Source organism: Haemorhous mexicanus, chromosome 2, assembly GCF_027477595.1.
Source record: "Haemorhous mexicanus isolate bHaeMex1 chromosome 2, bHaeMex1.pri, whole genome shotgun sequence".
In the NCBI taxonomy this organism is placed as follows: domain Eukaryota; kingdom Metazoa; phylum Chordata; class Aves; order Passeriformes; family Fringillidae; genus Haemorhous; species Haemorhous mexicanus.
This window is the reverse complement of record NC_082342.1, coordinates 40,065,079-40,091,139: the sequence shown is the minus strand read 5'-3', so window position 1 is coordinate 40,091,139 and position 26,061 is coordinate 40,065,079. Positions and strand designations below refer to the sequence as shown.

Here is a 26,061-nt window from a genome sequence, read left to right as displayed (position 1 = left end):
TGGAGTTTGGCCCTTCACTTCATCCTCCTCAGCAATAGAAAAATACTGTTACTGCATCCACCTGGTCAACTGGAGCTGTTTATTGCTGTCCCTCTCTGCATGGTGGATTTGGCTTATCATTGTCCTGATTGCTGCAGACAAAATCATCTAGGGTAAGATAACTAAACTAACCTGGCTAATTTTCTTCAGAGGTGGATTATAGATAGTCATAATGAATTCTCCACTGATAAAAGAGGGGCAGTGGAGCAGCCAGAAGTGACAAAACTGAGTCAACAATGTCTCCCATCAGCACTGATTTGCAGGAAGACATCTCCATCATTTTATTCCAATCAGTTTCATAAAAAAAAGTGAAAATAACTGGGTAATAACTATGGGTATAAGAGCAATTCCTATTATCTGATAAATTAGATTATTTTATCAGAAAGACCAACAGTTAAGCAAAATAATGACTTAATTACAGTAACTTGTCTAACAGGTTTTAATGTGAATTGCAGAAATATTTATGATTAAATGAAACCTCATGGAAAAGAAAACAATATGCCATAGTACTGAAAACCATTGGATCACAGCACAGTAGTTTAAGAAATGGTAGAGATCTCAGGAAACATGACACATGAAATCACACAAAATATTAGCTGTATAAGAGGTCAGTAAAAGTCCAGTGGCAAAATTTGAGATGAAGGGATCTGATTTTCTGAGTCTTCTCTGTCTGATCTTGGTTGCCCCATGGTCTGTCATAAGAGTAAGTAGCACATGATAATCAGATATACAGCTTCTACAAAATGCTAATAATTTAGTATCCTTTCAAACTAAGGACATGAGTTTTCTTTGATTCTGTCTTCATATTAAAAACACCTCTACAGAGACAAGGCATAGCAAGGGTAGATTTTAGTTAAAAGGATAACAATGGGGTCTTCATCTTGAAAGACATTTTGTGAGATGACTATATGTCTGACAAGATGTATTGCCTTGTTTTTATTCAAGTGACTAAAATCTTCTTGCTTAAATTTATTTGCAAACAGCTGCAAGGTTCAGCATGTGAGGAAAAGAATGTCATGGATGAGTATTCTGGGCTGGCTGCCCAAAACTTGTTATGATTATTATAGATCCTGCACATGGTATGTGACAGTTTTCCCATCTCCACGTCCATCTCAATCTTTGTGGAAAAGGAGGGCTGAGAGGTCTTTAAGGTATAATTATGCAATCCCAGGGTAAATACCAAAAAGGCAACAACAAAATTATTAACTGATAGAAACACTAAATTAATTCTGTTTTCTGGAAGAACTATGGAGACCGCTATATTAATCAAGCTAGAAAAATTCAAAACTCAGAAAATAAATCCAGTGGTTAGATATTCTTAAAATACAAAGCTGGAAGAAAACCTGAAATTATGAGTCTCAATTCAGAAGACATCTAAATCCTGACCTCCCAGAATGGAGTACATTACCTTGTTAACATTACTAAATGCATTAAACTTGGGTATATTATTTGCAAAGACCAAGATTTTTTTGATTTTTTGTTCTTTGTCATAATTGTCCTAGTGTTTTCAAATGCTCCATTTTTAAGGCTTCTGCAAACTGCCACATTTAGTCTTCACTGATGACTATATTGTTCATATTTATGCTACTTCTTTCAGTGTGTCTGCTGCTGCCTGCACAGTGAAAGCTGCAATGGAAATCTGCCTCTTCACTTCTTCCCAGGCTTCATGCTGATCAGTTTTGCTTTCAATATCAAACATGGCATCATAGATTCCTGGGAAGGATTCTCCTGCATATTTGTTGTGGCTGCTTGGAGCAAAGATAATATGTCTGTAGGGATGTTGAGGGAAAAAATAACAGTATTATGTGTTAGGAAAATAAAACATACTATTTTACATTTTATAAACCAGCTGTAAACACTTGACACTGAAGATGTAAATAAATAAGATTATTGCAGCAATTGTAGCTAAAGTCCATGAAGAAAGAAAATAACATAAGCTACATTATAAAACTAAACTTGATTTACTGCCTCTTAAATAAGATTTACTTCTTTACCTGGATGAGAGGACCACTGATTTCCTTCCCTGCTGTTTCAGTACTGCCCTCCACACTACACTTGCTTGCATGGCTGTGCTCTTAAAATTGATCAAATTGTAGGTTCTTCAATTATATACTATTTCACTGTCAAATAATAAGAACAACTTCCTGAATTTCCTACAATTAAAATTATTTAAAATTACTCCAGGGCTAAACTTTTACATCTGTTTAGAAGTAAAATCAAACCAAGAGAAATTATCTGAATAGGCTTCCAACAAGAATCTTCCTCATTCAGTACAGTGTATCACACTGAAGTTTTTCCCAATGTCATTTCCCTTTTTTATCTTATTCCTCCTGTCTCATGTACTTTTGCTGTGTTGAATAAAATCATCATAACTCCACTGAGAGACTTGTAAATCTTAAAGGAATTTTCATAGCGTAATCCATGAGGAAAGTGAAAAGTAAACCTTTCTCACCTATAGAATGGCCTGCCAGGTAATCCAAGAGGGTCGATGAAAGCCCTTTCTAGAAACATTAGCTGATCATTTAGTGATCTGACAGCAAGCAGACTAAAGAAAAAAAAAAGGGAATATGTTGAATATGTTAGCAGTGTATTTGACCTACTCTTATCCCAGCATACACATCCGGATTTATAAAGGACAGTAGATCTGGGATGTTGAAGTTTAGGTGTAGGCCACAAAAGATAGCCCATGCTATCAGCTAACCTGCATAACCAAATTATGTAGACTCTGTGAGTCTGGTTCATAACTGGAAAGTCTCCTAAAGCTGTTTTTAAAGTCCAAGTGATAGCATCAAAACACAGTGTTTCGGATGTTTTCTCTCTTATTTCTCTCATTCCTTTATTTCCTTTCAATGAGGATGCTTAGACTATTTTCTTCTTTTGTACAACAGTTTTCTAAGGACCCTCTTTTCCAGAAAGCCAACCAGCCACAAATTACTTCAATAAAATTCCATTTGTTTTTATGTAAAATCACAACATATCAGAAAAAGGAACTCTGTGATGTTAAAATCCTCTTTTAAGCCTTCTGAGAATTGTGTATTTCTGATGGTAGATTTTAAATTCCCTGGAGCAGAGACCATCTGTGTCTGTGTGCTTTTAATAGCCCTGCACATACTATTGATGCTTAATAAATAAAAGAACTGTGACAAGGTTTTACAGGATATATGTGGGCTTGGTGGTTTACATCCAAAGTAACTTGCAGACCTTCAAGGGCATTCACCAATAAAAAATGTTAAAATTTATATCACAGTAAAACTGGAGTAACTCTACTATCATTAAGGAGTTTTTTTCAAGTTTACAGTAGTGTAAACAGAAACTGAAACTGGTTGGTTGAGATAAAGAATAGATTTAGGCCATCCATCAATAAAGCCATTTTGAAAATGTCACATACATGTCATATGTCATAAATGTCATCTTTTGCATATGAGATTACTGTTAACTCCTTTATCTGAAAGTTGCTGCCATTAAAAAGATGGCTTTTATTCTCAGTGTTCCATAAGGATAAGCATATGGCTAAATTAGATTCTTCCCAAGAAATGGAACATACATATATGTATATACATAAGGAAGTTTGGCTTGTCATCCTGGGCATGGCCTAAAAAGAATAAATTAAGAATTAAGTCAAGTGCAAACTAGGCCTTTTGGCATAGGTGGTGCATAGAATTTCTTGAAAGTTCATCATAAAGCATGCCACAAATACACCTTGTTTATTTCTTTTTTTCCATTAAGTGGCAGCAAATGAAGACTAAGTCCTCTTGAGCTCAGAGGACTACATGGAGCATTTGACAGGAAGAAAAAAAGAGTTGAACTTACTTATTGAGATTAATTTGTTGCAGTCTCTCATGAAAGCTAGCAGCAACTTCTGTAAAATTCTTCACAGCTGAAAACAGAGCATCTGGAGGGAGCAGGAGAAAAGTATTTAACTTCAGATTCTGAAGATATCATTTAACAAATCAAATTCTTCAATTAAAGATTTATCTTCCACTGTGATAATGAATTATTAAAAGTCTCACTGAAGGAAGATGATTCCATATTCCTACATTAAAAAGTATGTAATTCTGCGTGAAAACCTCTCCTAGAAACAATAGCAGTTAAGTATTGTTGTGAATATTGTTTAGCATTTGCTGCCTGAAGAATGTAAAGAAATATCAAAAACTGGATCATGGAACCAGAATCAGACTGTTCAAGTAGGTCTGAGATTTTATAAATCCCAGCAACCTGTGTTTTACCGTTATGTCCCTCCAGACAGAGTTTTGAGAAAGACTGAGAATGTTTGTGTGTGTGTACACACACGCACGTGTACCTGACATTGGCCATTAGAAATACTAAAATACTAAACTGAATATTCTATAATATTGCTAATTTAAAAAAAGTTTCTCAGGTGCAGAATTATCCAACACAATAAGCTGCAAAACAGTGTGATTTTTTTTTTTAAGGAAACATGACAATGATACATTATTGTCAATACCGAATCATACCCAGGTCAAAGCACATGCAACTGTAAGTGTCAGCTCTATCTGGCAGTGGCATAGTCCCCACACAGGCATGCTAGTGACAAAATATTCCCATTTTAAATTAATGGAGGGCACTGCTCTTGTTTTATTTACTGTTCATACAGGACAAGGTAAATACCAGGTCATGACTAAGACATCCATTAATATAAGGCACTGTTAACATTAACAGAGGAGGAATGTAAAGAAAGACTGTACGTACCAAAGGATACATTGTATGTTGCCAGGTCCTCTTCATGATTCCTTGACAAATTATAGATGATGTGAGCATAGTTGCTCACAGCTGATGCATAATCTCTACAGTCAAAGGGAAGCACAACAGAGTTGGCCAATTCGAACACCAGCCCTCCCCGTACCTGAGCTACTGTCAGATGATTCTTGAAGGTGGGATCATAAAACTGTTCCACAATTTCATAGGTTTCATAGACACTGTGATAAACTGGATAGCTGCTGTATTTTTCCACGTTCTGAAACAAAGAAAACCAAGCCAAAACAAAAGCATTATTCAGCTATGTCTATTTCAGTGTGGCTTTGCTGTGGGATTCAAGGCACGGTCAAGTTTAAGTGTTCAGGTCATACTAATTCTATGTAGCCACTGTAGATAGTCTAAGGAGAAGAACTGGTCAGTAGTAGCTCTTTTAGTCATTAACCTATACAGAGATGAACCTATACAGAGAAATCTCTCTCTGCTGACCATGTACACAGCCCAAAGAAGGTACCTAAGCACAGACACATAACTTTCAGTTGGCTAAACCCAGGTGAGATTGGATTTCTTCTCTTGCTTGGATTCAATAATCATTTGTTTGTGTCATTGGATATTCCTTCCTTTTCAGAGGAAATGACCACATTGAATAGCTTGCTCCTTGAACATTTCTCAGATAATCTTCTCTCACACTATACTCCAGAGTCCAACCCATATTCTCAATAAAACACAAACCATTTTGAATTCAAAGCTTCATAAAGTGTTAAAAATAATTCAAAACTCACCATAAGCTACTCAGAAGCTCTCATCAGCCACAGGTAATTTTGAGCACATCCAATTACCCTGAGCAAAAGTCCTTTCGTCTAAGTGACAAGTTGATCATTCTTATTTATTACATATTTGTGTTGAGGTAGCACATACAGTTGTAGTAATTAGACACCACTCTGACAGACTGAACTGTCCTATCCTAAAAAGCTGGAAGTCTAAATGGCTCCTTTCACGTGAAGTTATTCAGGCAGTAACAAGGGTGACCAAACTACAAAGACACAGACTTACCCAATTCTTACTGTAACGTGCTCTGCCTGAAGCAATGCCAAGACGTTGAAAAAATGCTTCAAAGTCATTGCCAGAACCCAGTTTATTTATTCTTTAAACAAGAAAGAGGGAAATGTCTTGAGTGACAATACTTAAGGTATAATTTTAGTTTGCTTCCAAGTATACCATGGCAGTTATTTATTCAGCAGTCAGTCACCACTCACCACAAAGTCTTTGCCCAGTGTGCTCTCTGTCAACACACCATGAACTGCCTTGGACCCCTGAATTACCTGCACCTCATCAATTGTATTTTCTGAGGATCGAAGTCACCCTTTTTACTGACAAGAACCAGTAACCTTCCCCCTTCCAATGAACTTCCACTATCCCAAGCTCTCAACTCAGAGAAATCACAGTAGTACATGAAGCATGGCTTCATGGAATAAAATCAGCTTTTGAGATCCTGTAGAAACCCCCTGGTAGGACAATGTTGTAAAATCCTGCCTGGTGTGCTCCCCAGCCACCCAAACTCAGAGGCTTCCAGAAGACTGGAAAAAAATCCAAAGGAAAGCTGTTGAGTTAACATCTTGTGTAATTGCCACTGGCTTGTGCATACTACCCTTATTTGTCTAAACCTCTATAAACTAAAAGAACACTTTTAATGTATTGCCCATCTACAAAGACAGGTTCACAAACCTGCTGTACAGTAGTGTATCAGCTGCAATCATTACAACTCTGGAATTTATATCAGCTGAGAATCACATCATTTCTCTTCAGGACTCAGCTTTTCATGAGTATTTCTTTAAAACCCACACTCTACAAGTTTGGGTTTGTAATGTAATGGTTGGTATGTAATTAATTTTCTTTTGCCACTGACCTGGGGACATCTTTATATTCACTTGATGGATTTTTTTTATACCAGCTCTCATAAAGAGATTTTCCTTCAAACCCCTCATCAGGACTTGGTATCTAGAAAAAAGACAGAGGGTACAATTTTAAATGTTAAATGTTACCAAACAACAAGTCAACAACCTGTCATCACATCAAGCCTATGGCTTAGGGTTATGAGTGTGTCATCTTAAGTCCCTCAACCTTTCTGCATTTCCATTTTAACACTTCAAATGCGTAACATTTTCCAGAATAATAGTTTATTTGCTAAAAAATAGGTAAATTTAGATCAAGAAAACCATCTAAATTTACCACAAAGAAAGCAAAACTTTTCAAGTCAATGTTTTAATTATGATATTTCTTCATGAGATTTTCAGCCATTTAATTTAAATATTCATAAGAGAAATCCCTCACAAAACCAAAATATTTTGCTTTACTTTGGCAGAAAAATTCAATTTCTTCTTAGTTTAATTTAAAACTATTTCTACCTTGTTTCAGTTCACAAAAAATACATTTATGGATGCAGAAGAAACCTTAGAAGGGCAAAGTGCACAGTACCTGGTGTTTATGTCATCATAGCTGCTAGAGAGGTATACAAATCACAATCATTCTAAAGTTCATCCCTACTACTGACTAATTTGCAGGTAACTGAGCAGCTTAAACACTGTGGAGGTTTCTTCATCTTTCCTTTATATTGATGGACTGCTGAGGTTTTATGATTTGAATCTGTTAATTTATATATTATATAATATATATTTTATATGTATATATATTCTATTCTTAATCTATCTTTTATGTAAGAATTACTCCACCATAGGAATCAAATTAAAACTAATTTATTTAGGGTTTTGTCTGTGAAGAAAATTCCCCATAGAACAGAACTATCAGCATGAAAACTTTTTACCAGAGATTAACTATGGATGGGATCACATGGGACATGCTTCCTCATCAGCATTCTCTTCAGGCATCAGCTACCAACAAGCTGTGGTTACATGCATTCATCAGCCTTTGCTTCCCAACTCGAGGAAGCGTTACACAAGAAATTTTACTGGTATTTAGGTCAAGATTTTAATGATGGCTCTTGGTGTCCAAACTGAGACTCTGCTGACCTGATTTCCTGACAGTCCTGAACACCTTCACTTAGCACAGGTTACCATGGGAACTGAAGGTGACCAACTCTTCTTGACTTCAGGACAGAAGTCTCTTTATCTGGGTACCCACATTTAACAGAGCTACATTTTATTTGCTCTCTTTTAATTGACAAAAGATTATTAAACTGATTTACTACTTTTCCTTTACTTTTGCACCAGTCTAATGCCAGCTTCCAAGAGATAATAAATTATCAAATGACTGAATACATAAAGCAGATAAAGGCAGATAAAGTAAATTCACAAAATACACACAGTAGTTGAATGTATATCACATCAGCATCTAAAATATATACAAAAACTAATTAAATGTTCACTGAATAATAAAGTTAAAAAGAAAAAAAAAAAAACCAGAAATAAAATGGCAGCCTCTAAGACCCACTGCCAAAGCAAGGAACATCTTACATTTAAGATGGTGTGGCTATTTATTTTCTGAGAAAGGCCCCTCTCTCTCAATTTTTTGGGCCACACAAATGTGTGACAGCATCATGGTCAGAGACAAAGAATAACTAACAGTGTACACAGAAGCTGAGGACATTGACCAAACATCACACAAAAAACAACATGGTAGCCACCCCAATTTCTTCCCCTGCCTAAAGGGAGCCAAAATCTCCTACTACCCATGGGCATTCTAGCAGTTGATTTGTGCAGCCAGGTATATGCTTGTTTCTGTCCGCTGGTTCACAGCATGCTTTTATGCTTTTGTTCTTAGAAAGAATACTTTCACAGGAGGAGCAGAAAAACCCCCTAATCCCAAATAATTACTAATTTAATGGTATAAGCTTAGAATCCCCTTATCTATCCTGGGAAAAAAACTCCAGTTCCTTAGCTATTGACCTAGAAAGGGTACTGCAATCAGAAAAGAAAGATATGACACCATATATTTACAGCCAGAGCCCCATCAAGTAAGTGACTGAACATACCAGCTAAAAATTTCAAATTATATTACCTTTTTAGTCAGACTGTAAACCAGGCTGTACATCAGTGGTGTGCAATCCACTCGCAGTGTGTAGTTTCCTGAAAAAACATGAAAAACTATTTGAAGAAGGAAGTTCCCTAAGCTGAAATTTCATGCCGTTATTTATTAGGAAAGAGAGTAGGAAGCTACACTCTTTTTAAGGAGCAAGCTGAGAAGAGTCTTTCTGTGATCTTCCTGGTGCATTTTATTGGTTAGGTCGAATTAGAGCCCAGCTCTTGAAGCAAATCTTAAAAGCTTCTCTTATGTCCCCATGATTATTATGCACATTATAAGAGAAGAAGCTGACTCTAAAGAGTTGCCATAGAACGAAGGGCACAACACTTCTTGTTTCTCTTATGACCTCCCAAACAGTGGGTCACTACTGTAAAGGACTTCTTCCCTGAAATAACATCAATATCTGAAGGATACTTTATGATTCTAAGCCACAGTTTCTCCACATATTAATTTCTGAATTAATGCAACAAAAATTATCACACTGAAGGTCTCATGGATCTCCAAGACAAAATCTCTCCCAGTCATACCATCACTATTCTTGTAAAACACAAGTAATATCCATGTACCTTCAACAGAAGAATCTGCATTGATATAAGCCACTCCCCGTGCTTGCAATACTTTGGCATTTTCCTAAGAGAAAGAAAAAAAGAAGGAAGAAAATGCTGATAAACTTTTTGTCCCTCAGAACTATCTTCCCATTCACAAAAGAAACAGCTATTTCATAGAAGGTTATCATAATGTGAAAGGAGCTAGAGATTCTTGGTAGTTCAAAAGGAAACTCAAGGGAGAGAGAGAGATTGTGTAAGGAAAAGAGGGGGGGAGGGAAGAAGTGCTTCTTTCTAGTGCAGATTTCTCAAAGAGCAGCTACCATGCAAATCTCTTTTTGAACACTCTTTGTTTACCTCAGCCCACTCTGTTGATCCTAACAAGCCAAATTCCTCTGCATCCCAGCTTGCAAATATCACTGTTCTCCTTGGTCTCCATCCTGAAACGAAAGACAATGAAAACTTATTACAAAAATAAAGGCTGCTTATTACATGACTGATGTGAAAATATATGGCATTTTTGGGGGCCGGATTGTTTACCATGATCTGTGGGGAAAGAGAACTTTAAGGAACATAAGGAACTTTAACACCAACTTCAGTAACCTTATCTAATAATGATTTGCTATTGTAGCAATCTCTCCTCTACTTCAATATTGAGCCAAATATCTTATTTCATCTCTCACCTTTAAATGCAAGAAAATTTTCTAGAATCTAAAACTCTGATTAAGGAAAAATAATGTGCTGTGCACAAATTCTTGAAAAAAAGCTTTTCTAATCCTCTTGCTCTGTTCAGTCTAGTATACATTGTATATCAGTGTTTACTCTGACAGAAAAGTGACATATTTTCATATCTATTACAGAACTTCTTTGACCTGTCTTTCAAATGCCAGATTTCAAAACCTAAGCAACTCCTTATAACTTTGACAGATCACTTTCAAAATAAGAATCTTTCACTTGAAGTCCTCAATTCAATTTAAACACAGGCCAAATAGAACAGGCTGTATTGTCCTGACGCTGTACCTCAGCCCAAAGTTTCCTTTGAAGCTACTGGAACGTTTTCATCTTTTACTCCTTTTTTTTTAAATTAATTTTTTTTTCCCATTTGCATTCCGGAGACAGCTTCCCCTGATATTCAGTTACTGGGAAGAAATGGAAATAAAACTAAATGTCAATAGGTTTAATGTGTAATATAGGCAGGCAAAGAACACTTCTCTAGCACAGTATTTATGTCACAGCTTCTCTCCATGGGATGTCAGATAGGGAAACAGCATTTGCTCTGACAGCAACAGAAACTTGGTGCAGTTGACATTTGTTCCTATTCTAATGCAAGTAGGCATGAGGTATTTTTAACCATTACCTCCTACTATGTTTGCACAGCTCATTCTCAGCATTACACTGACATCCTTCACTTATTCTTGAATATGCCTCCAGGCCACAGTCAAGTGCTGAGAAGGCTCTCAGTGTGGCCCTGAAGAAGCCTTTATGAGTTCACCACTGTGTCAGTATTATAACACCACTGACATATCCAGTCTGACCAACCTCAAATACAGAGTAGTCAATTGTACCTAAATGTTGTGTTTATTTCACCATCCCCATTTTGTTTTGTTCCTCTCTAGGTGTACCTTCTTTTGAGCTGAAGTACTTCACATACACCAAGGCGCACAGCAGCCTGTTTATTTAAGACATCAGTCTTGAATAAACATCTTGACTCAACATCTCTTGCATCAGAGATACACATTTTTAATTTCAAGCATATGTTTAAATATCAAAGAAACTAATGGGAACTGCTAGGAGTAGTTACTCTTAACATGCTTTATTCTTTTATTACATTACCTTCTTTTTTCAGTTTTCCAAAGCTCCTCACAATCTCGTGAACCACAGCTGCCCCACTCTTAGGATCAATGCCACCAAATACCCATGAGTCACGGTGGCCTCCCAGGATGACATATCTGTCTAGAGAAATTAATTTTGGAGGTTTCCTTAGGAATTTTTTTTTCCTGACATAGAGACGTTAGCTTGAAGTAATTTCTAATTTTCCATGTATGTATTAAGCAATAGAGATTAATAGTTTATAATATACATGATAGAAAGGAAAAAAGTGCTTTAAATTTCTGAAGACATTTTTCTGTATTTTCAGTCAGTGTTGAAGAATTTGTCAAACCCAGTAACTGGATCCCAAAAGACTTAAAACTTCAAACTCCATGTTGTTAGTTTTATTATTGAATATACTACAGGTTTCCTCTAAAGATAGAAGCATTTTTCCATACTTCACAATAGTGTGTTTCATGGTGAAGCTGATCCACTAGTTTTATCTGTACAGCACAGAAATTCACAATATTGTGAATTCATGCAGTATTTCTCTGGATATATATAATCAATCACAAAAAGGGTTGTCCAAATCATGACAGAGGGATGATTACTGAAATAAAATTCAGACTAGGTCTCTGTGCTACTATAATATGGTTAATAGTTGTGTTTTAGGCAAAAGGAAAGTGCTGCAGTCAGAAGATAAATGATGCTATCATCATTCTAGGAATGTCTATATATCTGGTTTTTTTAGATCATAAAACCACACTGGTTACAAGAGACTGTAAGATAGACAAAAAGTCAGTAATGGTGGATATAGTGTCTTCCAATGAAACGCAAAATCCATTCCCATCTTTCTTAGGGTAGAATATCCACTTCAAAATATTCTTTCAATTGCAAAGTTACTTGCTTGAAGACAAATATTTCCATCTTGGTTATGACTCCCCCTTGAAAATCAGCATTTACAGTGAAAATGCTGACATACCCTGAACCATATGAAAGCCAGTGCAAACACCATTTCAAAGATCATGCAATACCGTATTTCAGAGAAAACTCTATTCCTCATCTCCCCCTTGTAACCATGAAATACATGTAGAGGTCACTGCTCTCTCAGATTATGCTGAAGGCACATGATTTTACCTGGTTCCACTGTGCCTCTGAGGGTACCAATCACATTGTAAATCCTTCTTACTTCATTGTTGCTATGAACATGCATTTTCACCTTTCTAGTGTATTAGGAAGAAAACACAAAGAGAAAATCCACCAGATTAGATAATCAAACATCTTGACACCTTTCAACAGTGTACAATATAAATGACAAAAAAAGCATTTTGATTAAATTTATCTCCTATTAAACCAAAGTAAATCTGAAAATATTACAGCGTATTTTTTTCTGGATTCATACTCGCACAAATGAGAACAGCATTTAGCCCTTGACAGCTATATAATATTTCTGATGTCAATAAGATTGATACAGATAATGGGATCAGAACTCCAAAGACCTATTGCTAGCAGTGAGTTTTTTAATTTGAAATACTGAAAGAAAAATTGAAATCATCTAATGTTAAAAAGGTAAATAGTTCTAATTTTCTGCAGTTTGGTACAAATCAGAACTGACTCCATGTCACAGTTTCATCCCAGCCAGCAATCAAGCCCCACACAGCCACTCACTCACTCCCCCACCAGCAGTGAGAGAATCTTGAGAGTAAAAGGTAGAAAACTCATGGGTTGAGATAAAGTAAATTTTTTACATTAAGCAAAAGCCATGGAAACAAGCAGAGCAAAACTGTTCAAAACTACTTTCAAAAGAGCAGAGCCCCATCACAAATAATGGTGACTTGGGAAAACAAACTCCAGATGCCTCCCCTTTCCTCCTTCACCCCCCCTTTATGTACTGGGAATGCTGTCAGATGATCTGTAATATTTCTTTGGTCAGCTGGGATCACCTGCCCTGGCTGTGTCTTCTCCCAGCCTCCCATGTACCCCCCACTCTCTCACCAGTGTGGCAGCACAAAAGAAAAGGCCTTGGCTCTGTGTAAGCACTGCTCAGCAATAGCAAAAACATTTCTGTATTATCAACCCTGTGTCCATGAGAAATGAAAAACAGCCTCATACCAGCCACTGTGAAGAAAATGAACTCTACTCTAGCCAAAACAAGAACATTCCAGCACAGCCCATACTACTGCAGCATCTCAGGCAGCAGAAAATAAGACAACCCGAGTTGCATCAAGAGATTTTTTCTACAACATGAAGAGTTGCTTATCTGTACCACAGCTGAAGGTGTAACAACTCAGCCCCAAGGGTTCGTATAAAGTATGAACTTTATATGAAGTTAAATAGTTAATATGAAGTCAGTACATTGTACTCAGACAACATTAAAACACATAGACTTTGGTCCTAAACTTTAATTCTTAATTCAGTTAAAAACAATCTGAAGCAATAAAATTGACATCAGAGTTTAAGCTCCTCTTTTTCTGGAAAAGCTGAGTGGAAAAACTGCTTATAAGAAGCAGTTTAATACTGCTTTATATAAGTAAAAAGGTAAGACCAAAAGCTGGACTCACATGAACTTAAAAGGAAACAAAAGTACTCAGAAAAAAACCCAAACCAAACCAAACCAAAAAACTCTCAAAAAATAGTTTATCAAAGGCTAGATGCTTTTCAAACGAAACTGGTTCAAGACTAGCTGCAAACTAAAGCAAGGTGGTCATATGCATCCAATCAAGACAATGTACTAAAGCTTTGCACTGAGCACATTTCAGCCAAGGAAATAGCCAGAATCAAAGGAATGATGTAAATAAACCCAGCTACTCTATCTTTGATCAAACTCTATTGCTCTACCTGTTTTTTTTTCCCTGATCCCAAGAACACTCTCCTTAGGAAACAAAACTGACCTTGAAGAATAATTTCCTGTAAAACCAGGACCAACGTTGTAAGATACATTCAAATTTCCTTTCCAGCTATTAGGTGGTGCATGTCCTCCCATATTACTGTTATGGAAAAAAAAAAATTATTATCAGTTACAGAGCTCTTACAACAGCACCAAACAAATGAGGACCCAGAAATCACACTACACTAGGTCCTAGTGTGTATGAGTGTAAACCAGTGTTGGTCTTTGTTTCAGACAACTTATACTACAAGCTTTGGCAGGAGAATAATCTGGAGTTTTAGCTACACTAATACTATTAAATTAACATAGAACAATAATCCTGGGCATAGAGACCAGCTTGGAATGGCCAACAGCTACCCTGGAAGAAAGTGTTGGCTGAAAGGCTTTGCATATAAGCTGCCTCTTGTAAATGGTCCCTGGAACATTCTACTGCCTTGAACTGCATTTGCATTTGAATTTGCAGATAGCAAATTGGGCCATTCCTTAACAGTACAGGCAGTAGTTTTATTGTGCCTGTCCCTGCACACTGTTTAACCTTGTAGCACAGGCAGTTGATGTGTGATGGCTAAAGCAGAGAAACATTATCAGTCCAAGTCACCCTTTCTTGTTCCATTGTCAGAAGTGCCATGCTTTTCCTCTTAACACAACTGGAAATGCAGTAATTCAGAGGATCGCAGTCACCCAGATTTATTCCCTTGAAGGAGTTTCATTTTTTGACATGAACTTTTGAGATACAAAGAAAGTATGCTGGATGTTCTGGTTCTTGGGAAGCTGAAAATATTTATTATAAATGAAAGCATGTCTTTTACTGTAAATTCATACTTCAGTCCACAGAACAACTTCAACATGTGTTTAGGCCCTGAGTAAATTGTTTATACAAAAATATAATAGAAGGAATAACAAGATGCTATGACTTCTCAAGACAAACGTGAAAACAAGGACCCAGTATTTTTAAAGGATTTAGGTTTCATTCATAATTATTAAAACAAATTTCTAGTATTATTTAATACTTATTGAACAAAAATGTCTGGCTACATCAAATTTTTACATAGTAGTCTACTCTATCACTATTAGTTGGCAGTGGATAAAAGAGGTTTTTTAACCTATCCCTTTATCTTTATGAGCAGTTATCCTGACAACAGTGATAACTATAAAGTTTAAAAGAAAAGAAGACTTGGAGACATATTAGTCCATATTACAACGACCATTTCCAGGTAACTCTGCAAATACCTTGTATGTAACAATAGATACCACACTTACCTCCTACAGAGGTCCTAATAAGAAACAAACATATTATTTCAACAGCTAGAGGAGAAGCAGAGTGCAAAAGTCATTTTACTCTCTTTTCAAATACTCTCATAACTTCCAAAAAACAATCTGCTAAAAATTCTCCCATGCACTTACCGCAGTAATGTCTCTGCATCATGATAGCCAATAGGATGAACTGGAATTTTTGGGAGACCTACACCACTGGTTTTGTCCAATCGGTATGTGTATTCTGAAAGCAAAAGGCAGGTACTTTCATATTTACAAGTCTCAAAAAGAAGCTGTACAATTCTTAGCACAGTCTTAACACTGGAGTCAGGAATAATCATTTCACTTTCCCAGAAGCTGAGCTGACATATTCCCAGTAATTTAATTCTTTGTGCTTTACCAACATGCTTTCAGAGACACTAATCAAAGTTCTCCCATAGTCTGCAGTCTTGCAAATGAAGATGGCTGGAAATTTTAGAATTATTTGTTCATTTTTTTACCTTTTTTTTTTGGGTTGAAATATCTTTACATAGAAATATTTCTCTTCATGGGAAAGAAGTTCAGACTAAGCTACACATAAATAACAACAGCAAAGAAGGAGCCCACAGTGTGATGCTTGGAACATTCAGCTGGGAACTAAAAAATTTTGCCAGTTGGTAAAGAGATGCAGATAAAATCTTATACATTGGACTACTGGATTGCTGTTTTTGTGTACAAAACAAAACTTAGGTTTTGTTCTCACAAAGCTCAAATACAAATAATTTTTTTTTTTGCAAATCTTAATCTTCATGGACAAAAGCATATACAGAATAGTTTCCTCCTTAGTGCAATATTCATGGGAACCCTTTGTGATTGAGGGAGACAGGGATTCATCTGTGTGATCACAGACTCTAGCATGAGGAACCAGAAATTTTCTTCATGGTCTGCTCTGCCATGCTGCTGTTTTGAACATGTATCCCCTTCCAGCTCAAGTTCTGCTGCCTAGAGGCAACACTGCCCATCACTTAGAGACTACTTTTCTTGAGGTGACTGCCTCTCTCAGATATGCTGGCCCAAGTGCTGGCATAAATAGTTCTTAATTAGTTTCCATCAAAATGATCTGGTTTAGTTGCTAAATGAAACAGCTTAGGCACAGCTCAAGCAGATGAAGAAGCCTAAGGTGAAGGTGATGAATATAGATCAGTACTCTAGGGCTCCCCTAATATCCTCTCACTTTCTATCATGGGCCATTTACAAAGTGGCCTACTGCATGGAAATCCAAAGCTGCCTTTTAGCAACTAAGACTAAGAAAGGAAGTCTGTTGTTACAAGGGAGAAAGCATCCTCTGCCCTTTCTTGGTACCAGACCCTCAGAGAATGCCTTCTCTAGAGTCACTCACCTTTTGCAGGATAACCTGGAGTCAGAGGATCCCCTGCTCCATTCAGGTTTAATACATTCCCACGCTGGGCTCCTCCACCTGGAAGGTTCCAGCCGTTTGGATAAGGATCTACTCCAGGTGCGCAGTAGTCAGCAGGGTCAGAGTACAGAATAATTCCCTTGGCACCTGCCAATTCAGCATTCTTCACCTGTAAAGCACATCTCCAGTCCCTATCTGATTCTTTATAGCTTGACTCCAGAGTTCAAGGGGCAAAACAAAGTATAAATTACAGCGCTTTTTCCTCCTTTCCTTTTACAGTGCTTGGGATAAGTCAAGGGCCCATAACTGTCTCATAATTTTCTGAAACATATATATACAGATATCAGGTTTCATACGAAAGTAAAAGGTTTGCTCTCGCTTTGACTTTTAGTTAGCAGATAACACCAGTGACAAGGGAAACATCCTCCACAGTATTGCTACATAACCTGAGTTTGCATTCTGCCATCCAGTCAATACAATCACCTGACTATTGGAAAGTACACAGCATGAACAGAAAAAACTGTATCACATTAATGCAACAGTATCTTTCAGGTAGTCCTGAACTTACCTTATTTACCTAAATGATCTCTGAATGCATCTCAGGGTCTGGTCTATACTGGAAGATTATAATTGGAGAGCTTGAAACTGCCTTTGGCTGTGAACAACACTAACTCCAGGGAGCCCACATTTTAGGCTCATTATGGCAGAAGGACTGACCTGCATGCTGTTTTAAAAGTGTTCTTGTGTGACTTTATTATTGCATAATATATATCATTCTGACATCCCAATCTGGTTTGCTACTAGATATGACAGTGATGGATCGTGACAGAGTGACAACTAATCCTCAACAGTTTCAAATTTGGGCATTTTAACTCAGGAATATCATAGCCTTTTTTTTTCAATTTTTTTTTTTAAAGGAAATACAGTACTTCCCTTTATCCTCTACTCTATTTTTGCACACCATTAGGAAGTCTACGAAGTTTCAGTACAGTTCTCCAGATTTTATATAGGCTACCAAATTCTTCAGTATAGAAGCAGTCATTAGAAATAATACTGTAAGACTGAGGATATCCCTTTGTGTAAATGAGGGGAGGGCATATAATTTCCAAACCACAGGAAAACTGCTTCTATAGATATTAGTAACTCTAAGATATTTGTGTTTCATTTTAACAGACAGTAATACCTCCTTCAATTTTTAAGTCTTTTCCATTCAGATAGTATCTTGAGGAGTGATAAACAATTTAGTGAAAAAATTATCAGACGCACAATATGAGTTATATACCATTTCTCACTGGTGAAAATTATATGTGTGTAAACCAGTGAGTTATCTATTTAAAAGCTTCACACAAGATTAATCAACAGAATATAATAAAAACTGCCATCCAGTGAATTCAGTGCTTGACACCCTTAGGTAACTGACAAATAGAAATTATAGTCCTGCTCAAATTAGGGTCAAAATAGTTGTTGAACAAGAGCCGAACACTCTTAAAAAAGACTGTCTTCTTACATCTCTTTTAAGAAAATAACTTAAGAGTATGCCTCAAGCATGTACAGGATTATGTCCTTTCCTGTTAGGTCCTGGAAATCTGTGAAAACTATAGTTTAAAAATAAATTTATATGACAGAGACATTGAATAACCAAATACAGAATTTAAAATAACTTCCATATAGCTATAGACTCTCTCTGGTGTACAGAAACCATTATAAAGAAACAAAATATACACATGGTAAAGAACAATTGAACCAACAGGGAAGAACAATCTAGTTCAAAATTAGAGTGTATGACACTTTATTAATGATATTTTGGAATCATGTAGAGAATGTAAATGAATATTAAAATATGGAACATTTTCCAACTGATTTACTTTTATCCTAGAAATACTAAAGAATCATCTTTGAACACGGGTCTATGGAAACTCTATTGCTCTAAAATCTCCAGAACACCTTAGGGAAGTGTTTCAGTCTCTTGAAAACACTGAAGGGCAGAACAGTTGAAGTGAGAGTAACACTGAGAAAGGCAGCAATGCTTTTATACACAGGGATTACCTTATTTCCTCTGAAGATCTTCCCATATCTGGCAATAACAATCTTTCCTGTACAGTTAATTCCCATGTCACGTTCTAATGTAAAGAAGTCCTCGGTGCGGCCATAATTCACATACACCAACTCACCCTGAGAGAAAGAGGCAGGATTTGAAACAATTATGTCAAAGAGCAGGTTGAAAAGGGTGTGTGATCTAGTAAGATAATAAGGGCTTTTCACATAAAATACCTGGCCAGAAGAACTCAGAAGAGCTTTGGCCTCACTGAGTATTCCCACTGAAGAGCTTTATACATGCTCCCTTCCTGTGCTGTTTGCAGTACAGATGCAGACAACAGCTCGCTGGAGAATGCTACTGCTAAAAGCCCTAGATAAGAACCTGGAGGTCTTGTCAAACTGTTATAATAAGGTGAAAATAAGCATCAGATTTTGAAATGACAGTCTCGTCTCCAGGTATTGTTTTCATTGGAAACAAAGTTTTATATTTAATTAAAATAAAACAATTTCCTAAAGAAGGAAGATGAAGCTTTTTAAACTTTTCATAATTTCTCACATCTCATCAAACCAAACAAAACAGTGATGTTATTCTATCTTTCTTGGGTGATATGTTATGATAAAAGGTCAAAACCTATTAATTTTATCTTACACTATGTTCCAAAATTCCCACTGCAATTCTTGGAACACACAAAGCTCTTATGTCCTAGGGTACAGATTACCTGCCTGGTTCTCCAGCTTTCTTTGAGTGTCTGAAGCAAATGAATACAGTATTCCTTTTGTCTTCTGGATTTGAACAGCTTATTAACAAGCATCACAAAGAACATGACTGATATAATACTGAGATGTGTGAGTAGAAGCATTAGCATCTTTCTAGATGGAACTTTAAAGCAGAGCCTGGACCAGGGTTCTGTCAACCTAAATTATTCTACATATAGAAAGGAAAGATATTGAGAACAACACCAAGAAATTCTAATCTTACAAAATATTAATTGAAACCCCTAATGATCATAGAACAGAAAACTCCTGTTACACAGGCCAGCTTTATCAAAAAAAGCCCATCAGCTGATATCATCTGTACAACAAGACAGGAAGGATTACTGTTAAATTCAGATCACAGCAACACTTTTATCACCAGCTAGAAATGTCAGCAAAAGCTTTTTTGGCACACTCAACACTGTGCAGCTACAACTGTCAGCGTGAGGCTTGGACAAGCAGCATTTTGAAAAGTGAGATTGTTCATTTGGTCAGGTAAATGTAACAGTCTATTTGTTCACCAAGATGGGAAACAACAGCACATAGTTACAGAAATGTCTGGGGAGGTTTACAGCAGCTGATATTAAAGATTTATTACCATAGTAATAAATTTTTATTAAGGAAAAGAAAAAATAAAATCCAGCTCTGACTCAAACTAGAGGAAAATATTAAACATATATATGACTGCTAAATTTGAACGCTGTGTCATCACAATAATCCCAAGAACATCGGAGCTAGGTCACCTTTCCAACTAGTGATATGGTGGGTTTTGAACTAAAGCCTAAGGAATTTCAAATTATTCTGTATTGCTCTCTGATATTCTCTGCTATGCTACAGTACACTGTGGTATTCCATCTTTTCCATTTCTATTATTTCTATTTCTGTCTCTGCTTCTTTTCCTACTTCTGTTTCTACCTCTATTTCTTTTACTATGTAGCATTCTACTATCTTACCTCGGGCACTCCTTGGGCTGAAAAGGCACTGTAGGGTGGCACCACATCTCTAACAGCCTCATATCCTGGAGGAGGAGGCTCAGACAATGATGTGTTGAAAACCTAACAGGAAAAGAGAAAAGGAATAAGGTAAACAAGGCAATATAGAAAATAAATACATTCTATTCACAAGAACATTTCACAAGCATTTGCAATCTAAAGAACTCTGGTTTTAGAATTCTACCTAAAAAGTGGCCAAAATTTTAGCAGGCACTGGGAATCCTCTTCAGTAGGCATGCTCAAGGTGTGAACTTACAAATCCCATCTCCTCTCTTCACAGAGAATCCTACATAAATGAATACAGGGTTCCCTGAAGTGGTCTGGGTACAGCAGATAAGAACAGGTTAGATCACAGTGGTAAAAATGCTTGCATTCTGTTCATCCCTGAAGCTTCCACGTGCACTTCAGCCAGTATGTAATGAACACATTCCCTCTGTGATAGCACATCTTGAGACCTAAATTCTAATCTTCTAAAAACTGAATTTAGCTGAATCATCAGTACTGTATAATGAATCAATGTAAAGAATGGTGCTGACCAGGGCTTCTTTCCTCTTTTTAAACAACACAGCAATTTTCAAACAATTGAATTACATCAAGTCATTCTCTTAAATAATTGTTTTTTAACCCATATGTCAGGATGCTATATGAATCAGGGGAAATATTAGTATTCCTAACACTTATGAAATTCACTTTGAACGCTGAAACAAAGATGCAAAATATAAAAGTAAACTGGCATCCCTCATTTCCATGAGCTTTGTACCAGGCCCAATACCATTAAGTGAACACAGTTTTTCCTCACAGCCTTCCCAGGTGTATGAAAGTGATTTTGTTCCCTGGTTGAAAAAACTGCTTGTTTATGTACCTCTATGCCATGCTCATCAATTACTGAGATGTAGTTGGGCTTAGTGTCATCAGGGTAAGAGAGCAAGACATCATAATGAACCAACTGAACTGAATCCAAACCAAATTTCTTCCACTCAGCTTGGACTTGCTGTGCCAGATGCATATTTTCCTTTGTTCCTGCTAGGTGAGGAAGCCGTGTAAAATTGCTAGAGAAAAAGGAGAAATAAGCAGGGTCAGGCACTGGAGGTCATAATCAGAATTCCTCTTAGCTTAGCTGGAAATCCACCTCATAGAGATGATCAGATATACTCAGGCTAAATAAGGACCAAGACTTCTCTGCATCTATGTATTGTCATGTTGTACACATAAACTGAGATGAAGGGTTTCAGGTTGTCCTGATTTAGCACAGGTGTTTAGATCTTGCTTGTGGCATGGTTTAGCAAGAATGGTGTAATGACACCAGCTATAGGGTCTTATCCTTTCTTTACTCCTTGTCTTCTAGGCTACAGTAGGCCCATGCACTCCTATGCACAGTAAGACCTTATCATTGTGAAGTGATAAAAGAACTGAGTACAATTATTTTTTTGTATTCAGTTTAGAAACGTGCATAATTACTCTGGTCCTTACACTAGATGTCCTCCTTGAATCCCACAATTTCAATTAATTTTTGGCATGAATACTGGTTTATTTAAAAGTTCACTCCTAGTGTGTCTTGTTGGCAAGTACAAGGGAGTGAGTTTTGACTACTGTATAAACAAGGAACAGAAAAACTCAACAGTTTGTGACTTAAAAGTCATGCCAGCATGAATAACAAATAGTGAAAGAGAGCATAAATAATGAACAGCCCATTGTGTGGAAAAATAAATAAAATAACAATTGTCCAGACCATTGTAAAAGCCCAGTTGTGAAGCCAGCTGAAAAACCTCGGTTGAATGAGGCTGTGATCATGATGTCCTCATTCTATCATATGACCATGGTATTAACATGCCAAAGAAACATGTGTGGCACCAGCTGGTGTTAATGAAGGAAATTGTTTCTTTGATTATGAAGGGGTACGAGATTAGGAAAAAAACTTAAATTCTGGAGTTAAAGTAAGATCAAAACCATCAAAGAAATCCACTTTGAAAGAACTATACATATAGAATAGAAATAAGTTTGCTTGTAAGGGATCTACAACAATCATCTAGCCCCACTGCCTGACCAATTCAGGGCTGACCAAGTTAAAGCATTTTATTAAGGGCACTGTCCAAATGTCTCTTAAACACTGACAAGCTTGGATCACTGACTACCTCTCCAGAATGTCTGTTTCAAGTCTGAACATCCTCTTGGTAAAGAAATGCTTCCTCATGTCCAGTCTGAACCTTCTCTGGTGCAGCTTTGAACTATTCCTATGCATCCTATCACTGGATACTAGGGAGAAAAAATGAGCACCTCTTTTGCCATGTCCTCTCCTTAGGAAGCTGTAGGGAGCAATAAGGCTGCCCCTTAACCTCCTTTTCTCCAAATTAGACAAAATCCTTAGCAGCCAAATGCTGCTGGATAAAACCATTCCTCTGATCATGCCAAAATCTTAATACTGTACTAAAAGTCACTGTTATAGTGACAGTATCATCTGCTGGATGACATATACTGAACCAAGAGCACACTTACATGCTATTTTGAGTGAGAATGTTTGTTTTCTAAAGAAGTTACAAGTGTTCAAGTGTCACATTTTCATTAGAAGTTAATTTATGCAGTAACATTTTCCTGTATTATACACTCCCATTTATCTGAACATTGTGGTTTTCTTCATTTTCTCTTCTCATCTGATTGCCTGTACTGTTAGTTCTGAGCAGTGACTAAGCATCTGCTCTATCTCACTGCAAGACTGGCCACACGACAGTAAACGAGATGCAATGCTTTCTGCTTACACAGAGACAGGGAGTTTAAAGGGCAGGAAGGTCCTTTCACAGAACTGTTTAACAAAGCTGACTTTGCAAAAGGCAAAACACAGGTTAAGACTCTAAAAACTCCTAAATCTTTGGTTTTGAACGTGTTTGTTATAGTGCAGTACGTGACTGCTACGTAGTAGAGACCATACTTTTGAGCTAATTTATCTGCAACAGTTCATGGCAAATACACCTAAAATGGCAGCAGTGGGATTGCTACGACCCTATAAACTGAAAATAGTCTTTTAGTGATTTAAGTCTGCACAACTCCATGCTATGTAATCAGACTGGGAGTATGAGGCAATTCCAAATTTGTTGATTATTCCTACAATAGCTGATGATCTTCCTTTACACTGAAAGTAAATTCCTATCAATAAACTTTGACTTGTGGCCTATTACTGACTGGAATAAATATAAGATTTTAACAAATATTACACTCTCTAAAGAGAAAAATAATCCATTTGTAAACAAATCAGGTACAAGTACTTGCAGTTAAACCTTCTAAGTTACTAAAATAGAAATATTTATTAGATAGATCAAATTTAAAAAATTTTAAAATATTGATATTGTAATGTTCCATTGTTTCGAATTGTCTGAAGCACAACCAACAAGTCAGAGAGGTGATTCTCTCTGCTCTGCTTTACGAGACCCCAGCTGCAGTGCTGTGCTCAGCTCTGAGACTCAACACAAGAAGGACAAGGACTTATGGAACAAGTCCCAGAGGAGGCCATGAAAATGATCAGAGGGCTGGAGCATCTCTACTGAGAAGAAAGGCTGAGAGAGCTGGGACCATTCAGACTGGAGAAGGCTCTGAGACCTTCTAGCAGGACTATCTTCCAGTATCTGAAGGGGGCTTACAAGAAGGCTGGAGAGGGACTGTTTTCAAGGGCATGTAGTGACGTAAGAAGGGATAATGGCTTTAAACTGAAAGAGGTCAGCTTTAGATTGGATATTAGGAAGTAATTCTTTACTGTGAGGGTGATGAGGCACTGACACAGGTTGCCCAGAGAAGCTGTGGATGCCCCATCCCTGCAAGTGCTCAAGGCCAGGTTGGACAGAGAGCTCTGAGCAACCCGGTCTAGTAGAAGGTGTTTAGAATCAGAGGAGCTTTAATGTCCCTTCCAACCAATTCTATGATTCTGTGATCACTGGGCTGCCTCCCACTTGATTTTTTTTTCTTGTCTGAACTGATTAGTCTACACACTGCTTACTAAAGAAACTGCTTGATGTTTTCCGCTTTCATTTCAGCCATAAATGCTGTCCTCATGTCCTCATGAGTACTCAGAGATGTCTTCTTATCTGTAGGTTTTGCAAACCAGCCTGTACAACACATGAAAATACCAAAGTAAAAACACCAGAGCAATATTCCCATGACACACACCACTTCTCTTTGGTGTCACCACAAGATTTTCATTGTTTTACATTTCAGAACTGTTTTCATTTCAGCGCATACAAGAAGCTACAACCTAATGGAGGCTGCAAAGTGATGGCAGTGTTAGTCCCACAAACGGTAAGAGAACTTATTTGTCTAGGTAGATGTTGAGTGATATAAAATACTATCTTACATTTATTCATCCGTTATTTTCCTGTAGATGCTAAGGAGACTTATCTATCATCCTTGAGCACCAGAACGTCGGTCATATAGTTACCTCAATAATAAGGCAGCAGCTTTACAAAAAATGCACAGAAACACAGGCACACTTTGTAACTCCTTTCTCACTCTCTGGTCTGTCTGACTTCTTTCTGGAATCCTTCCCTTTCTGAGCAAGCACTACCAGAGTAAGTGATGAGAGGAACAGCTGGCTAGAAAGAGAAGTGTTCCTGACATCTGTTTTTAAGTCAGACTGGACACATTCAGTGCATGTGCAGCAGCAGCTACATGTGAATGACAGAACCAGTAGGTTCAAGAGGGTAACAAGTTGGCACCAGTGAGGCACTGGTTACTGGCACAGTGAAAGGCTCCACATGAGAGAGGAATTCAGTCGGGGCTTCCCAAAGGCAACAATGCCAAGTACATACCAAATGGCATTCCAAAATACAAGTGGCTCCTTTGTTTTCTTTCCTTCTGTAAGCTCATCATGATTCATATGAGAAACCAAAAGGAAGGTAAGGAGGGGGAATCTCTTGCGGTAGCAACCCTCAGTCCTGTTTGCTTGGGACGAGGAGCAGGTGAGACACTGAGAGACTCTTTCTCCCCCTCTGTCCGTGCCCGCCCAGCCCCATGTTTACCTTCCTGCCTCTCTGGCTGCGGCTGGTGCCGTTTCAAGGCAGTAGGATCGAGGGGTATGTCTTTTGTCCCCTCCTCACAAACCCAGCGCCCCTTTTTCTTGCCCACAGCACTAATTTACTCCTATTTAATTGAACAAAAAGTAAATAGAAAAACAAGCCAAAGGCACAGAAGCCCTTCTCCTGCGGAGGAGCTGGATATCCCAGAGAGGCTCGGTGACTGCCCCTGCCCGCCGTGCAGGGCGGGGGGCGCGGAGGGCGGCATCGGCCGGCCGAGCACGGACTCACCTCGGCCACCCTTGGCACAAACTCCCCGGCGCTGCAAACCCGCCCGCTTCTCCCCTCACCCCGGCCCTTCCTCGGCCCAGCTCCGAGCCACGTCGCCCGGCTGGACGAGCCCCCGATGCGAAGGAGGGTTAGTCTGCACTGTACCGATGAGGAACCCGAGGAGGAAGAAGCCGGCCGCCGCTCCCAGGATGACAGCCCAGAGGCGGCCGCTGGCTGCCCTGGGGCCGGCCGACTCCGAGCGGGAACCGAGCGACGTCCACATGGCTGCCAGCCCGGCCGCCTCGCCGCCCGCAGTGCCCCGCCGGAGCCGGGC

The 26,061-nt window shown here is 37.9% G+C and overlaps 1 protein-coding gene across 4 annotated transcripts; it reads right to left on the bottom strand.

The window, feature by feature from the left end:
- Nucleotides 1-464: 464 nt before the first annotated feature.
- On the bottom strand, nt 465-26,061 carry LOC132323381 (putative N-acetylated-alpha-linked acidic dipeptidase). 4 transcript variants are annotated; one of them, XM_059838529.1, is made up of 19 exons: nt 25,893-26,061; nt 24,446-24,554; nt 21,326-21,512; nt 20,425-20,526; nt 18,728-18,853; nt 16,664-16,850; nt 15,436-15,529; nt 14,036-14,131; nt 12,282-12,367; nt 11,169-11,288; nt 9,693-9,775; nt 9,357-9,420; nt 8,767-8,834; nt 6,659-6,750; nt 5,806-5,896; nt 4,750-5,014; nt 3,850-3,931; nt 2,492-2,584; nt 465-1,808 (listed from the first exon to the last, which is right to left on the bottom strand). In XM_059838529.1, exons 1-19 carry the CDS (start codon nt 26,008-26,010, stop codon nt 1,619-1,621), a joined length of 2,253 nt encoding a protein of 750 aa, XP_059694512.1. In that variant the 5' UTR covers nt 26,011-26,061; the 3' UTR covers nt 465-1,618. The 4 variants fall into 4 exon arrangements, 3 of the variants coding, with proteins under 3 accessions (XP_059694512.1, XP_059694514.1, XP_059694513.1); XM_059838531.1 differs by lacking the exons at nt 24,446-24,554; nt 25,893-26,061 and adding an exon at nt 20,648-20,783 and having other exon boundaries at nt 21,326-21,461; XR_009485333.1 differs by lacking the exon at nt 465-1,808 and having other exon boundaries at nt 4,904-5,014.